We start from the raw sequence: 18256 nt of genomic DNA on the forward strand, positions 1-18256 counted from the left end.
AGAATATTGTTAATTACAATGTGAAAACTTTTTTTAAATGAAATTAATTTGTTTTAATTTAAAACTGAACATTGACATTTTTGTTATAATTTACATAATAGAGTAGTAGAAATTACTATTTAACATATGGCAACTTTGTTTTTCCTCCAAAATGGCCGGTGTTGTTTTTGTTAGGTTGAATTGAATGCATTATTTATTGTTTTCTTAGCCATCGTTTATGAGTTCTGTGGCCCTATTAAAGTATTGAAGAGTCGAGTCAAATTCAAGTTCATTCCTTCGTACCTGCTGCTGTTCTGGTTCATCGGAGTTTTGTTCGTTCCTTCGTGAATCGCGAAGAAACTTTCTGTTATGTTCACAAGTGATCTGAGTTTTCCTTAGATTAATAAAACCTAGATGGATAGTCTTCATACAAACGCTTCGTCAAGAGTGAGGCAAAAATCTTATGTCATTAGTGTCAATTTTGTTGGGGAGTGTAGACAGTGAAGGCGATTTTCCCGAAAGTAGGGAAATTTTTAATACGTTTTTAATAATTTTATAATTAACAAAAACAAAACGCATCATTTACTTACTTATTTATTGAATTCAAAGTACCTACCTAATAACAATAAGATAAATCGACTTAAAAGTCTCGATTTCATAAAAAAGGAAGTGTATTTGTGCGGCGAACAATTGGGAAATAAATTTTCTTGTTACTGGTATCATTCCCGTATTTAATTTTTGAAAGCCAAATTCAAGCAAAATACGCGTCGAATCGTAGTACTTACTTATGAAATGTAACACTGGTCACTTTCTTTTGTTTTTCTGATGTATTTTAGACACCCTTTCACAGCACAAACCGTTTTAATAATTAAAATTCGTCGGACGTGTTTACCAATTTTTCACTTTGACAGTTCATGTGACGTTTACGGGTAAGCCGTGCCGGCTCCCTAAAAACTGCCTCACCTTTCGTGCACTGACTATCTATCTAGGTTTTATTAATCTAAGGAGTTTTCTCAATGTGCTGTGTTCTGTGTTTAGTGTTGAAAACTTTGCGAAAAGACGCTTTTGGTGTATTATGTGTGTTCATAAATAAAGTAAAATTATTAAATTCAAAAGTTTTTGTTTACTTATTTGCATTTCCATGTGCAATGTAGAATTTTTCCAAATACATTGTTTTGAAAATACGTACACCATAAAGATAAATATTTTCAAAATAATGGATTTGAAAAAATTCTACATTGTACATCATAAAAACAATAATTCTTTGAAGGTTATGAGGGCCTATGTGTGCGTGAACTGTGTGTATGTGTGCGTGGACTTTATGTATGTATGTGTGCGTGTACTATGTATGTATGTGAGCGTTACGTACGTAGGTTAAGTACAGGGAATTTAACACCAGGCTATCAATTAGTAGGCTCAAAAATTTGACAGAGAGGGTTCTCTATTTCCTATGTATTACTTTTCTCTATGGATTGCACCACTCTGACAACAACTTTTCTCCAATGTTCCTTTGATGATTCATAATTATTCTGTTTTATTTATATTGTGAGCCAACGTGTAAAAACATCATTTAGCGTTGCTAAAGTGTTGTGAAACGGACGTGATATTTCGTGCATTTCATACTTCTTGATATTGAAACCGTATTTTCGGTAAGAGATTTACTGCGTATTTAATTCTCTGTTTGCTTTAAAATTGCAAGTTTAGAATCTGTAGAACTATTGCTTTGTAGTTACTTTTAGATAAATGTTTTTATCAAAGGTTTAACAAATAATTGGTCGAGTTTTACACACTGTATCGACATTTTAAAACCTAACTTTGCTAGCAGATTATGTGGTAGATTATTGGTACCTGCGCCATTGCGACTCTTTTATCATGGCTTTTTTGTACGATTCCATGAAAAACAGGCTAGTAGATACTAACTAAATACCACGCAAAGTTCGTAGTTACTTAAACTTTATTGATGTGAATCAATCAATAAAGAAGAACGGTCACGCTCCATACAAAAAAAACCCAGACCCGACAGAAACGAGACATACCTCAGTTTTTTTGTCATGTCTTAGTTAGTTAAATTATATATTTTTTATATTCGAAATCTATATATAACACCAAAATATTACCCTTTGTGTTTGTTCAGGCGTTATACAAAAACTAATACAAAATGCCTATTTATCACCAAAATTGGTAAATGTATGTACCTAAATGTTTATTACAGCTGCTATGGAATGTATCTAGGTGACCTGGAGATACAGCCGGATTATACAGGGTGGTTATACATATGGAACGATAAGTGATCTCACTCGATTATTTCTAAACTATACAAGATATCGAAAAACTAGTTACTGATTCTGAAAGTGCTTCACGAGCTCTTTCAAATGGTACCAATAATAGGTTACAGATTATGGAAGCTGGTAACATTGAATTTTTGGATTTTGTAACTTTTCGTTTCCACCCTGTATAATCCAGCTGTATCTCCAGGTCACCTAGATACATTCCATAGCAGCTGTAATAGACATTTAGGTACATAATATTTACCAATTTTGGTGATAAATAGGCATTTTGTTAGGGTTTTTGTATAACGCCTGAACAAAAACAAAGGGTAATATTTTGGTGTTATACATAGATTTCAAATATAAAAAATATATAATTTAACTAATTAAGACATGACAAAAAAACTGAGGTATGTCTCGTTTCTGTCGGGCCTGGGTCACAGATGACCGTTCTTCTTTTTCATTTTTAGAGAGCCATTGGGTTCTAATCACATTAAAAGTAATAAAAGTGTTGGTTTAATTTGTATTTTATCGCAATTACTTCCATTTGCAGCCATGGAAGACCAGGTACCATTTAAAATCTACACCTTCTGGGATGAGGAGTCCAAGCCGGAAGTGAGGCGGTTTGGGATCGAAAAGACCACTGTGACCAGCTTTCATTATTTGAATGCTAAACTCCATGACGTGTTTCCTGGATTGAAGACTAAAACCTACTCGGTGACCTGGAAAGGTAAGGAAATGATGAAATCTGTTCACTTTTTGTGTCACATGAAAAAGTAGGAGTCATCATATTATTTGTTTTGGTCCACTTATTTTCAGTGATCAATAATGTTTTGATCTAGATAAGTTGTGACTAAACCAGGTTATTTATGTAAGCTACGTCAAAAACATGATTAGGCATTTATTTGTTGGTAATTAATAATAAATTGAAACACAAAACTTTAATACATTTCTTGAATATACCAATGTAGTGTGAGATAGTGTGAGTGTAATAAATCAATGATGACTCAATATTTTATTGTTTCTGTATAAGAAAAAAAAGCCTATTGTATTTCTTTCAAGCAAAATATTTATTTTATCAATTTTTTCATAGATGAGGAAGGTGATAATATCACCGTTTCGTCTGATGAGGAGCTGGTGACTGCTCTATCAACTTTGTGCGGTAACGGGAACCTCATCAAGCTCCACGTCTACGTGAAGGATGCTGAAAAGGAGGATGATGCTGATATCATTATCACCGCTGTGACTGACAATGCCACTGGTGAGTTTTAAGACATAAATATATTGGTTAACATGTTAATTATATGACTCATTAAAATTCATTTGTATTAAATATTCATGCTTGAGAGAGAAAAACATTTATGTACATTGTGTACTCTTGTATTCACTAGTAGGTATCTGTTCAAATTATATTGTTAAGTACCTAAATGTTTTATATTTCTTACAACTCCAACATATGGAATAGACTTGTAAAACTGTGACTTACACTTTAAATTAAACCAAGTGACTACACAATATTATTGAAACACAAACATTCAAATTCCAAGGTTTCTTGTGCAACAGTTATTATCATTTAAGCTTGAGTGACTACAATCTTCATAATTTTGTTCACTTCATCATTTCAGCCATAGGACGTCCACTGTTGAACATAGGCGTCCCCCAATCATTTGCATATTAACCAGTTGGTAGATTATAGTAGATAGAATTTTGTTCCCTTACCTTTAACTTTTTCTTGCAGTTGGGCCATCCAACCTACATCACTGTGGGGTAACGTGCGATGGTTGCGATTCGCCGGTCGTAGGTTTCCGCTACAAGTGTACGTCGTGCCCGGACTATGACTTGTGCTCGAAATGCGAGGGATCTCGAATTCATCCCGAGCATTGCATGGTGCGGGTGCCGTCCCCCATTATGCCAGTAAGTATTACAAATTTTGCTACATTCGTTTCAGCCGAATGACGTCCACTGCTGGACAAAGGCCTCTCCCAAGGATTTCCGCAAAGACAGGTCGTGCCCCTCCCACGACCTTCACCAGATCGTCGATCCACCTAGTGGGAGGCCTGCCCACACTGCGTCTTCCGAATCGTTATATAAAATTTTACTTATGTAATTAAAAATGTTTTGTTAGAATGGAAACTCCAGCTGTCCTACTTATCGTTCAAGTGTAAAAACTAAGTATTAGGTATTTTCAAGTCGCAGATAATGGATATCCAAATACTAGATAATGTTGATTTCTTCAGTTACTAAAATTGGTTACCTCTATGGAAAATTTTTATCTTACACAATGTTTATCCAAATTATGTACAACATGACTCATTGACAATGTCTGTTGGATATGTAGGTAGATAGTAAAATTAACTAATCTTTTCTTGTGATTTAGCTCAAGTAATTATCTTTTGTCACGCCCCAAAGACTTAGTAAACATTTAGTTATTTTTGAATAATTTTCCATAAGTTATTCTAACCACAGCTAGTTGAACAATTACATTACATACAATGAATTTGGTAACTTTCTCCCACCCAGCGCGCCCTGATCAAGGCCGCCATCAAGAAGTCGCGGCACATGCTGAAATCCATGGCGGTGTCCATGCCCGACGAGGGAGGCCACCATAAGCGCCATAAGCGCGACAAGAGCGGTGACCGCCACCGCGGTGACCGCCACCGCGGCCAGCGCAACAGCTGGCTCGAGACCTTCGCCACTTACATGAACGAATTCGCCAACCTGGCCGGCGATGTGCCTCAAGATTCCCAGAAGAAACCGGAGGAACCTAAAACCAACAACGAAGCCCAAGCTCCCAAATCTGAGGCTTCCACCTCCACAGGAGGCCACCCCTTCCACCCCGGAGTGGAGAACATTCCCAAGCTTGTGGAAATGTGCCTCAACGGCACTTTGGTCAAGCATCTGAGCCAGCAGGCCTCGGCTTCCACCTCAGCTGCCACTTCGGCTGCAGCTGCAGCTCAGCCTACCCCAGCGAGCCCTCCCAAGGTGTCATCGTCAAACTTGAATGACCTTGATGTGGATATGACCGATGGCAATAAGCAAGTCCCCGAGGCTGAGAAGGAGACTACTCAGGCTACTGCTTCTCAGGCTGCGGCTTCTCAGGCTACTGCTGCTCAGCCTGCTGAACCTTCAACCGGCACTCAATCTGCTGGCACCGAGACCCCGAGAGATGCATCACCTGAGAAAGTTGATGGTTGGACCGTGATTAACAAGGAGAAAGGTATGAGGATTGCTTTCTTTTTTATTTTCTCTATCATGCGATCAGTCAGAAGTCTATGAGCAGATTTTTTCTGTGATTAGAAGCTGAGGATTATCAAATGTTATTTTTAGTTTTACCTGGTAATTATTGTTACAGTTATACTATATTTAAACTGTTTATTTTGCTTTTAATGTAATTTTATTTTATAAATAGCGTTAAAGAGGCGTTAGCAGATGATATGATCATGAATTTCTTAATAATAATAATAATAATAATAAGCCTTTTTATTCTGAACTTGGTTACATAATAGTTACAAAATATGTTAAATAATAAGATCTGTGTTATAAAATATCCCGAAGCTCAGTTTGCCTCTTGGCATAGGCCTCCTCCAACGATTTCCATTGGGACCTGTCACGTGCTACCCTTCTCCAATAGTGTCCAACTGTGAGTTTTAGGTCGTCTTCCCATCTTGTTTGTTGCCGACCTCTACTTCTCTTTCCATCCCTGGGATACACAATCTAACGCTCTTGAACAGTCTGTATATGAAAAACAAAAAGAACAAGTGGACGTGGATCTCCCCCGATGGTAGCACTAAAAACGAAATTGACTACATAACAACAAATTATCCAAAAGCCTTTACGGATACAACGGTGCTAACCAAATTTAACTTCAATACAAATCATCGCATGGTAAGAAGCAATTTAAAAATAGAACCACCAAAAAAATCTAGGAAATATTTTACACCACACAATGCAAAGGACCACAGTAAAGAAACCTTGAGGAAAATAACCAAATCCCTAATCGACTCAGCTGATGAACTAACCGCGAGCAACTTTGATACTCATACAAAATATGGAAAGCTAGAAAATCTACTAACTGGAGTGAAAACTGAGAACGATAAGAAAAATAAATACAAACTAAGTGATAAAACGCTGGAACTCATAGCAAACAGAAAAGCACTACTTTCAAAACATCTAAAAAAGGAAAACATCAATAATATCACAAAGTTAAGTAAGGAAATAAGAGAAAACATTAGGAAAGACAGGAAAAACAAAAGACTGCAAACATTAGAAGAACATATCGCACACCTAGATCTAAACTGAGACAACTCAAAAAAGGGCATTTTTCAGGAGGCGAAAAAAACGTATTACTACATTTTTTGTTAGGAAAGTTATGAAACTCAGTTTTATTTTGGATTATTGATAGGCTGTGAAATGAGCCTGTGTATAAACTGGGTCAAAAAATCTATCCTTTTTACCTTTAATCGCAGTTTTTTTAGTTGTTACATTTTAGGGGAATGACTTTGTATAAATAATAAAGTACATTTAGACTTGAATCAGTTTTGTTTGGACATTTTGAGATTTGAGTCCTCCTTTTCCACTCTTAAAATTTTTATATCGTGCCATTTAACTTGATTCCGATTTTCGTCTACAACCAAATTAGTTGCCCACATTTTTTGCAAGATTTTAGTGTCATAAAACTTTTCAAATGTCATCTCTTCCACGTTCTTTGGTCCTCTGTATTTCAAAATTTCAAGATGTGGCTGAGTCCTCTTCCTGCACTATTAAAGTGTTTTCATTGAATGTTTCGATATCCTTAATCATCAATTTAGGAATTGTTTGAGAAAACAGTTCTTTTTTAACACGATTTGGATCAGTATAAGAGATATAAATGAAGATTTCATGACATGGTGAACATGATAGGTGTTTGAGTTTCTTCAGCTACTTTTTCTTAGCATCGGCTGATTGATATGTTTATTTATTATTTATTTACTTATTATAGACCTTTTTTCTACATTATTTTTTATTTCTACATTATAAAGAAGGTTTTACCTCTTGTGCAGACAACAGCATATCAGACTATACACTTGTATTACAACTACATTAGTTACTACAGTGTTTAACTTGAAGTGCCGTCGTCTGTACATTGCCATTTTAACTATCTTTACACTGTTCTCTCAAAATATTTAAAAGAAAACGACCTAGCATATTTTTTTCGGAAAATAAAAAAAATATCCACTGTAATTTTTACTTATCCAACAATAGTAAGTTAACTCAAAACACTCTTCTCAAACAAAACAGTTGAACAGTTTGAATAAAACTAACTTTATTTAGAAACAGGGATTATCATACTGTACATGATTTTAGGTGAAACATGCAAAACTACGCGTTCTGTATAGAAAAACATTGAATTGAAATTTGTTCCAACAAAACTACGCCAACTAGAAATTCACAAGTTGATTCATCAAAAAAAACTCAACTCAAAATAGTAACCAAATATAAGTTACTTTATCAAACAAAACTGGAACAAGTCAAAATGATCTGATTGACTATTGCAGAACAATTCATCAATACTGTTACTACTCAAATTAACTCATTACATATTTTCTGCTTAACTGTAACAAATCTAAATATCCGCGTTTTCGTTTATTTGAATACGTGCACTCTCTGATACTAGCGAAGGTCAACTGACAAAACGCTTGTTTAGGTGGAAGGGGTTGACAAGCGTTGATTCAACAAAAGTAAGTTATCGCCATCTAGCGGCAAATGGATCAAGGCTTTATTAAACCTGTTATGTTGGAAAGATGCGTATGATAACCGAGTATTTGAATACAAGCATAAGTCAAAATTGGCAATTTTTGAGTTGTCTCAGTTTAGATCTAGGTGTGCGATATACTAAAAACAGGAGGAGTGAAGAAAGCGCTTAAAGAACTGAGAGAATCAAATAAAGAATGGATACCAAAACTAAATAAAAGGGATACTACTTCTTCAAACAGAAAAATGATAAACGAAATAGCTACAAAATTTTATCAGGATCTATATTCAAACCCAGATAAAAAACCAAGAGCTGATACTAAAACAGACGTCATTGAAGAGCAAGAAACAGTGACATCCGAACCAAACATACTTCCCAGAGAAATAGAAAAAGCAATATTCAGTCAGAAGATGGAAAAAGCTCCAGGCCCAGACAAAGTGACAAACGAACTTCTTAAAGGCACTCTCGAAGAACTACTACCAATACTCACATCAATATTCAATGAAATATTAACCTCGGGTCTAATTCCTATACAGTGGAAAACATCGAACATTATTCTTATATTTAAAAAAGGACAAAAGGAAGACATAGGAAACTACAGGCCTATAAGTTTAATGTCAAATATCTACAAAGTATTTTCGAAAGTTATCCTGGGAAGGATAAGCAAGAAACTAGACGAAAATCAACCACGGGAACAAGCTGGCTTTAGACAAAAATACTCAACCCTGGACCATATACACACAGTGAAACAAATAGTAGAAAAATACAATGAATACAATAAGAAACTGTACATGGCATTCATCGACTACACCAAGGCTTTTGACAGTATAAAACACACAGCTCTATGGGATAGCCTAGAACAGCAGGGAATCCCCATAAATTACATTAACATTATAAAGAACATCTACTCGAACTGCGAAGCAAGAATCCAACTAGAAACCTTGGGAAATAAATTCAAAATCGAGAAAGGAGTAAGACAGGGAGACCCTCTATCACCAAAATTGTTTTCGGCTGCCTTGGAAAGTATCTTCCGCAAACTAGACTGGAAAGAATACGGTCTCAACATTCAAGGTGTAAAACTGAACCACCTAAGATTTGCAGACGACATAGTCCTATTTGAAGAAAACCCGACGGACCTAAACAAAATGATTGAATCACTGCACGCTGAAAGTACGAAAGTGGGCCTATACATGAACATGTCTAAAACAAATCTACTAACAAATTCTGACCCAGTGGAAATAAAAATCGACAACCAACCGCTTGCATATGTGTCAGACTACATCTACTTAGGACAGTTAATATCACACAAAGATCAAACTACTAAGGAAATTGAACGAAGAATAGCAAACGGATGGAAGAAATTTTGGTCTCTGAAGGAAGTCTTCAAATCCAAAGAGCTAAGCATGCAAATAAAAAGGAAAGTCTTCAACACATGCATACTTCCTGTCATCACATATGGCTGCGAAACCTGGGCCCTCACCAAACACCACAGAGAAAAGTTGGAACGATGCCAGAGAGCCATGGAGAGAAGCCTAATAGGAATAAAGAAGCAGGACAGAGTGAGAAGTAGCACAATAAGAGAAAAAACCAAAGTTGTCGACATAATTACCCGAATAGACCAACAGAAATGGAGATGGGCAGGTCACATGATCCGGGACCCAGAAGAAAAATGGTGTAAAAGCGTCACTGACTGGTATCCCAGGGAATTTCTTAAAACTTGCCATTATTATTTGTTGACTGAGAAAATGGTCAACAAAGCAATAAATGACACATTCATTATCTGCATTATTAGGGTCAATAGTGCATTTCTATTCTTGACTGAATATTGATATTGTTCGATTCATCTTTATACCTAAACTTGAACAGTATTGGTGTATGTTTCATTTATAAATTCTTTTACAGATCTTATGGATGCCACTGATAAGCCCACTGCACCTACTGACGGAGCCATTCCCCTGGAATACAATTTGAACCATGAGTTCCACACTCATGTGACCCTTGCTGACACAACTCACCATATCTACCCCCACATGATTCCACCAAGTAAGTGTTTTATTCTTAAATTTGTAATTCCTTGACTATTTGCGTCTAACAATCGAGGGATTATTTTTTACTGTTATAATAATGTTCCAAATTGTTTTATGAATTGATGAAATAAAAACGATTTTCAATGAAGGTTCAAGAAGTTGGTTTACTGTCAGAAAATAGGGTTTTGATTGGATTTTGCTGCTGTAGGATGATGATGCTATCGTAAAATTTATGGTTTAAAAAAATGCAGTCATATTCGCCACTCATTACTGGTGTAAGTAAATGCATTAAACTTGTCCATTGCGCGCGCTCATTGTCTGCTGTGATGTTTTTGTACAATAATTTTTGGAAGTTAAAATGCAAGCTAAGTATCCAATTTGTTTATGAAATTAGATTTACCAGCTATTACAATAATATACTCCTTTGTTATTTATGTTCATCTTTATCAATTTTGTCACGAATTTTACTATCACGTTTCACATAAGATAAAATTATGATTGATGAATCACGATTAATTTTGTTTATACCAGTGCCACTGCAGCCTACATCTGCTACTGCTATCCCTCTGCCGGCCGGATCCTACCCTACCCTGCCGAAGTCTTGCCCTTCGCTGCACCCATCAGGCAATGCGTTCGCGCCAAAGCCGCCGCAGTTTTCGCCGTCCGGCGCAGGGATGGCTCCTCAGCCAGGAGTACCAATGCCCCAGGTCAAATACCACCCAAGTAAGTCTGACACACGTAGTTTTTTCTGATATGACTATTTCCAAATTATAAATCACTTGAAAAAATCGAACTGCCTAAGGCGGGAATTGAACCCACGACTGATGCGACTCTTAACGCTAAAAATTAAATAACTATGACTATTTCCAGTCAACCTAGACTGGTAGTTAGTTTGGATAAATCGTTTCAGGTTTAAGATTCGGAGGATGGCAGTAAAAAAAAAAGACCCATTTGAGTGTGATATTGATTTTTAGAATTTAACAGGAAATTCAAATATGTGTAAATAAAAATACATTGTGTTTACGAAACAAAGATACGCACTGAGTCATATTTATCGATTATAATGTCATGACTCACTGATAAATTCACTTATCAGACTTGAACCAGATTACATACCTACAACTGAACAAGCAAACTAAGAAAATTTATTTTTGATGTGTCTCCAATTAAAATATTATTCACCAAATCCTAAATGTTTTCTTTCAATCGTCGCTATAATGTAATTTATGCTATCATACTCGTACACTAGTCTAAACAAACAAGTTACATACTATTGCAAACATTGCATAAAACGACTATAAGGTTTGTAATGAAAGAAAATATTCTAAAAATTGTACAAAAAAGATTAAAAATATTTAAAAGTGAATGAGTGAGATAGAAGACACTTCTCTACAGATAAATCTTCAAAAATATTTAAAAGATTTTAATAGATGACACAAGAAGAAGTCAAAAGCAAAACTATTTGATGTACTGCAGGATCATAACTATTCAATCTTATCAGAAGCAAAAGGCGGATTTGGTCTACACTTCCCACGTTGCCCAGACGGGTTGGGGAGGCCTGACATTCACTTATCTTTCTCTAGAGGTGGCCCTACACAAGCCAATTAACATGATTGTAAAGGGTAATAAATTTGCAATTTTCGCAGAGCCGCACGTAGACGCATCGATCAAACAGATGTTGGCCATGGGATTCACCAACGAGGGCGGTTGGCTAACTCAGCTGCTTGAAAGCAAAGACGGCAACATCGCAGCGGTTATCGACCTACTTACCCCAGTGAGCACGAGGAGGCCCACATAAACGTAATCAAAACGTCCTTTTCACTTGTACCTAGATAGAAAAGGACAGCTCTCTTTCTTATCATTAGGGATGATATGTGGATGATATACGATTTTTTTTTACTGTAGTTTATAATTTGGGTTTGCTAATCAAACTTGCTATTATAATATACATGATTAGCATTGTGAGTGCCCAAATATTTAGATATTTCTTAATTAGAATTTAAAAATGTACCTCTGGTAGTGGTGATTCACACTTTAGGTCTAAAGTGATTATTGCATGTGATAAATGATTAATCAGTATGTCGTATGTACCTTTATTATATTATAGATATTTTCAGCCTATTTAGTAGGTTTATTGATATGTTTTTGCATTCCTTTCAAACGCATATGTTTCTTATTTTAAGATCATTTATTTATATTTTCAATTCTATTGTTTTCTTGCTGTTTCCTTTGCCGTATTACAAACTATATTATGTTATAAATTTTATCAACTTATTATTATTATGTATAATTAATTAGCCATGTATCCAGGACGAATATGGGTTATATTAAAATGTATGTGATATTTAGAATGACTGAGTGACTTGTATTGTATAGCATTAAGTTTCATAATGTCATGTATTACTGTAGAAATATTTTAAACATTTCAATAAAGGTAAAGGGAATAATTGGCTGTTTTATTTACTATCAAATATGCTACTCCCTGAATCGAATCGTCGGCTGATAGTTGGGTTGGGCTGTTAATCAGTATGGAAATGTATGAAAGTGCGCACATTGGTATCGGCCGATTCTTCATACAAATTAGAATCGGGCCCAACTATCGGCCGACTAAAACTAGAACGCGGGTGTCAACACTGCTGAATACTGAAATATGACTATGAAATAACCTGAGCAGAAAGACATGCTATGCAATAGTACGTAGTACTTATTATTATTCTGTGATAGTACTTAGGACATCTTGCTCGCCATCTGTCAACTTATAAATCAACTCTTTAATTAGTAAATTGTACGTACAATAAAAACTAGTTCTCAGTTGTTTAATGAACAAAAAAAATTCTTTATAAAGCGACTTCACGAAAGATGGAGGTCGAACCTCGGAGAGGTATAGCTCCAATTCGGACAGACAGATGATAGGTATAGATTATAATTTTTGTTGGAAATTCACCCCTATAATAACTGCGTAAGATCCCATGGTGTTTTTTTCTAATCCAAGCAAATTCTCACCAAATCTTACGATGGGGGGTCCTGGCAAGTAATTAATTTTATCCGCAAGAAACAGTGTAAAATTGATTGTATAATGTTTTTTTTATAAATGCAACGAATCACATACATCTATTAACGTATTATCACTAAAATACGCATTTTGAACAATCTTACGTGAGGTAAAGGGAGGGGGTCAAGCTATATCTCGCCATATCTCACTAAGGGGGGAGAGGGGTCCAAAAATCACCTTACGTAATTAATGAACGCCCCATAAATCGGCCCTGCCGTTCTTGACTTTTAGCGAGACAAACGAACAGCAATTATTATTTTTTATGTATTTACATTATTACAGTGCCCATGCCGATGCCGCCACACCCACCAACCATGCCCCATGTGATGATGCCGCAGTATATGCCTTGGATTACCAGCACCATCCCTTCAGGGAATACGCAAGTGATGCCCAACCCGTTTGAACCGGTGTTCTCGTCTGCCGCAACTGCTGCTGCTCCTCAGCCGAAACCTGCATCTTCGGCTCAGCCGAAACCGGCACCAATGGCTCAGACCAAATACCACCCAAGTAAGTTTAACAAATGGTTTATAAACGGGGAATCACTTGGCCTGTAGGCCTGGTGAGATGTATTTCATCTGATAAGAAGTATGATCGCCGAAAGTGGAAGCGAGCTTCACCAGGAATCATCAACCACAGGAACTCCACACGGAACTGTCTGATCTAAGGTAGCCAAGTTTAACTCAGACTGCCGAAACAATACTGTTCAAGTTGTTATGAGGACAGACTTAGATGGTGGTAGCTAGCCAGGCGGAACAGGCCCTCATCATCATCACTTCAGCCACAGGACGTTCACTGCTAAACAAGTCCTACCGTCAACTAAACCATGCAGAAAATGTTGTCTATTGTGAATTTAATCTTTGAGATGGTTGAATTGAAATCAATACAAGCCTCACTGTTGGTAACCCGACACACTGACATGCATTTTCAATTCACCTACTTTTTATGCTTTATCAGAGTATCTCTAACAAAAGAATGTGTGATGAAATGGTGCCATTGTTTTTATTTTTAATTTATAGTACTCGTTCGTTGATTCGATGTGATTGGCAAATAAAAATAATTGAGTTTATTTTACAGTTGAATAGGAAACTTTCACATAAAATATAATACAGCAAATTGCATTGTATTTACGAAACAAAGGAACGCTTAGTGAGTCCTTTAGACTTAAAATGGCGTGACTCACTGATAAACTATCAGACTGGAACTAATACGTAATTCAATAGTTCAATACCTACGACTGTGCGATGTACTAGTGCTAACGAAAATTGATTTTCGATATGTCTATTACACAAATTCTACTACATAGATGTTTTGAACATTTGCAGTGAATAATTAAATGTTCACTTTATACACATGCCCCTACAAGACTGTTGCATTGCAAACACCGATTAATGCACTGTGTAGATCAAAACTATGTTTATAAAGTTTTATTTAGCTGCCAATAAAAAAGTGTATGCTGAACTGTGTTTTTCAGATTTTTTATTCATCTTTTTTAAAATAAGCACTTGAGTCATATTAATTCGTAATTGTATCTTTCTAGAGCCGAACGTAGACGCGGCCATCAAGCAAATGTTGGCCATGGGCTTCACCAACGAGGGCGGTTGGCTCACTCAGCTGCTGGAAAGCAAGGACGGCAACATCGCAGCTGTGTTGGACTTGCTCACCCCTGTAAGCCCCAACAAGCCTAAGTAAACAATCTCCGAACCAACGATATAGATACTTTAGATACACCGTCTGCGCTTTGAACTTAACCCAAAAAGAATGCTTGATACATACATCGTCAGGGTTTTGTACATGACCCGAAAAAAGAGCGCTTTTTCAAGCGCTATCTTTCTCACAATCGCCCGTCGAAGTGCTCCGTGAAAAATGCAGAAAAATATAACCACTCCAAAAAGGAAGGAGTGTCGTATTTCTAGTTATGAATAAATCAGTGTTTCATAATTGAATGTCTTAAAACGAGAAAATGGGACCCGCGTCTTGCAACTTTTGGGACAGTTTTGGTAATGCAGTTGTATCTAGGATATTTAATATTGTTGATTATAACGGCCTTTTCGCTTGTACTTAGAAAAGGCCTGCTCTCTTTTTATTATCATTAGGGATAACTATATACGATTTTATTCTTAACTGTAGTTATAATTTGGGTTTGCTAATCTCATTTATGCTTGTTATTATACAAATGATTAGCACTATTAGTGCCCAAAAATATATGTGTCTAGATATCGCCTAATTTAGGATTTAAAATGTACCTCTCTATGGTAGTGGTGATCCACATTTTAGGTCTAAAGTGATTATTGTATGTGATAAATGATTAATCTGTATGTCGTACCTATAATAATAGTTTTTTCCAGTCTATTTAGTAGGTTTTATGTATTCGTCATCTTTGTATGTGATGACATTATGATACTTCTGCATTTCTTTTTAATACATACATTTCTTGATTTCTCTTTTCTTACTTTAAGATTATCTTTTAACTTATAAATATTGTTTTCTTTATTTAACTTTGACAAATTACAAATTAAGTATAATATGTTACAAAACCAATCAATATAATTATTTTGTGTAACTCATATCCTGGACGAATGGGTAACATTAAAATGTATGTGATATTTAGTATGACTGAGTGATCTTATATTAGTTTCATAATTATACTATGATGTATTACTGTAGTGATATTGTAACCATTATTTCAATAAAGGTAAAGGGCAAAATTGGTTGTTTCATTTCTACTTACATCCTGCCTTCCCACTAAAGCCCGGTCTCCGAGCTTGGGGTCATTGGACAAAATTCTACGTGCTTGGCGACCAGACTATAGTAGTATTTATTTCATTCTGTGCTAGTAGTTCCACTAAAGTCCCTAAATGTGACTTGACGTGGTGGATTGTATATTATGTTTCATAGAAAAACTGTAAAATCTTTTCATATACTAACAAACAACCCACTTTTACTTATACTATTGTCTCGTTTGTAGGTCTTCCATTGATACACAGTATTTTATCCATTGATTTATTTTAAGAATCCATAAGAATGTTTTTTGAGGCCTACATTTTCTTGTCTCTCCCTCAATAGAGCGTGTCCTAACGCTTCATCAAGCGATTTAGCTGCCATTCTGTAAATTAAAATGACATTTTTAAAACGGATTTTCATGTAATATTTGAAGTGTAGTAATAGAAAGTATAATATACATACATTCCCTGATTAATAGCATCTTTCAAAGTTTTCGGTGCGACACTGCCTGGTCCATTCATGGCGATTGTGGTACATTTCCCCTCTATTGTTTTGACATTTGTGTCTTCATCTCTGGCATAATACTGTTCATTTCCAGTCACACCCACAATCAGAGATATAACACTGCAACTCTCTTCTTCTGCAGATGGGTCCACTACACATCTGTCACCTATTTTACATAGTGTTACCTGTAAAGAATAAAAAAAGAAATTAAATCAGCCTTCACCATAGTGAGCATAGTGCATTTCACTTCACTCAAAGTTTTTCTTCATAGTCGAATGGTAGATAATGCCCAAACGCATTAAGTTCACCTTAAGTACCAATTTTGTGGCATTAAAGTATAAATAAATAAATGTTCAGCGACAGGAATTCCAGAGCACTCTGAAATTATTGGAAGTACCCAGGGCCGTCTGTAACCTACTAGGGGCCCGGGGCACTTAAGGATCAATGGTGGCCCCTTATCATCTGGAGAAAGGTCTTTCGAGCAGACGGGGGCCCCCTCGGTCGCGGGGCCCTGGGCACGTGCCCAAAGTGCCCACTGGGAAAGAGGGGCCTGGAAGTACCTATGTTACCTAATTATATTTGTTTTCTTTTTCAAAATGGCAAGAACTAATGGCGCAACTGGATAAGCAAATTAAATTAATCTTGAAAATAATTATAAAAATACAATTTTCTGTTACTCAAAACATAATTATGTTTTTACCAGTAATGGTGCAGAGCCAACATTTAACAGTTTGCTGTCGTAAGGATCGTCTGACAGCTGTAGGTCTACATTCCCACCGTCCATCAGAGCAGCTTTTACGAAAGGTATCCTTGTGTTGAATAGTGCTGCTTTGACCGCTAATGATACTGCATCACACAGGTTGCCTCCACATTCTAGAATCTAAAACAGTTAAATACAATGATTAAAAAATGCTAATTCTTGTACAGAACTTTCTGATTCACAAGCAGACACAATGCTTAAAAAATATCATTTACACAGGGCATTTTTTCATGCTAAGGAACACATTTTTCCAAGATAAATGTATTATTTCTGTCAAAGAAAACTTCCAGCTACACTTAGCACTATTCTAGTAGAAGGCTAGAACTGAATTTTAAATTACAAAATTACTAATCACAAGGGCTAAGTGTCTTACCAAGATATCAATGTACAATTTCCAACACTGCTTTCCCTCAAATATACAAAGCTGTTTCAAGTTGAATGCTTGTGAAGAGTTGTATGCTCTTTGCATCAGGTTTGATATACTACTGGCCAGCTGTTCACCACCTCGACCTTCAAACTCTGGCGTAGCATTGGCTGAACTGAAAAGAAAAAATTCAAAGGTTTAAAAATATACATTGTTTATAACTATAACAGTTGGCACACTGGCATAGAAGTTGTGCATAAATGCAAAATAGTTTTAAATCTTACCAATCCACAAAGAATTCTAATTTCCCTGAATCTGGTTTTTCAGGCTTAGGCACGTCTATTTCTGTTTTAACACCAACTAGAATGTCTGTGTTCGCTAGTCGCAGCCTAGCTGAACCGCTGGCATGGCTGACCACGTCGGTTTCCAGTTCCATAGGTCGGTAGTCGATATTTGATCGACCATCTGAACGATAGTCATCCTGTAAAGTTAACAATGGTTACAAGTTTTATGCAGTTACTTTAAAATCTGACATCATTATCAATTTTTGCTTTTGTCGAATAATGTGACCAAAGAAGCAGTGAGTATTAGGTTTAAAGAGTATTGGACGTGTAAATGAAGTTATCAAAGCTGGGTAAATATTTTTATTGAAGTATTTAGAAGAAGTTGTGGTTTCATTAGAGGTTATGTCACAAGTTTCTTTAAATATTAATAAATGGGTTTACCTGAACTCCATGAAGTATAAACACTTTTTCGGTTTCACTTAATAATAACCCTGCCATTGAAAAATGCGTTATTTGAACCCTTGAAATGAACTTAGCGCTTAGAAAAATAAGTTTTCAGCTATTTTT

At 36.0% G+C, this 18256-nt stretch overlaps 2 protein-coding genes across 4 annotated transcripts; one reads left to right on the forward strand and one right to left on the reverse strand.

Moving 5' to 3' along the window:
• Positions 1-1437: 1437 nt before the first annotated feature.
• On the forward strand, positions 1438-15761 carry LOC135087966 (protein ref(2)P-like). Of its 3 annotated transcripts, XM_063982837.1 has the most exons (9): positions 1438-1628; positions 2800-2976; positions 3340-3507; positions 3985-4160; positions 4767-5463; positions 9880-10020; positions 10536-10727; positions 13339-13563; positions 14594-15761. In XM_063982837.1, exons 2-9 carry the CDS (start codon positions 2802-2804, stop codon positions 14743-14745), a joined length of 1926 nt encoding a protein of 641 aa, XP_063838907.1. In that variant the 5' UTR covers positions 1438-1628; positions 2800-2801; the 3' UTR covers positions 14746-15761. The 3 variants fall into 3 exon arrangements, with proteins under 3 accessions (XP_063838907.1, XP_063838915.1, XP_063838921.1); XM_063982845.1 differs by lacking the exon at positions 10536-10727; XM_063982851.1 differs by lacking the exons at positions 13339-13563; positions 14594-15761 and adding an exon at positions 11651-12451 and having other exon boundaries at positions 1442-1628.
• Positions 15762-16042: 281 nt separating this feature from the next.
• Positions 16043-18256, reverse strand: LOC135075304 (exosome complex component RRP42). The gene is made up of 6 exons (XM_063969720.1): positions 18131-18256; positions 17690-17886; positions 17415-17580; positions 16982-17161; positions 16240-16466; positions 16043-16159 (listed from the first exon to the last, which is right to left on the reverse strand). The coding sequence occupies exons 1-6, from the start codon at positions 18185-18187 to the stop codon at positions 16057-16059; spliced, it is 930 nt and encodes a 309-aa protein (XP_063825790.1). The 5' UTR covers positions 18188-18256; the 3' UTR covers positions 16043-16056.

Source organism: Ostrinia nubilalis, chromosome 1 (genome assembly GCF_963855985.1).
Source record: "Ostrinia nubilalis chromosome 1, ilOstNubi1.1, whole genome shotgun sequence".
Lineage (NCBI taxonomy): Eukaryota > Metazoa > Arthropoda > Insecta > Lepidoptera > Crambidae > Ostrinia > Ostrinia nubilalis.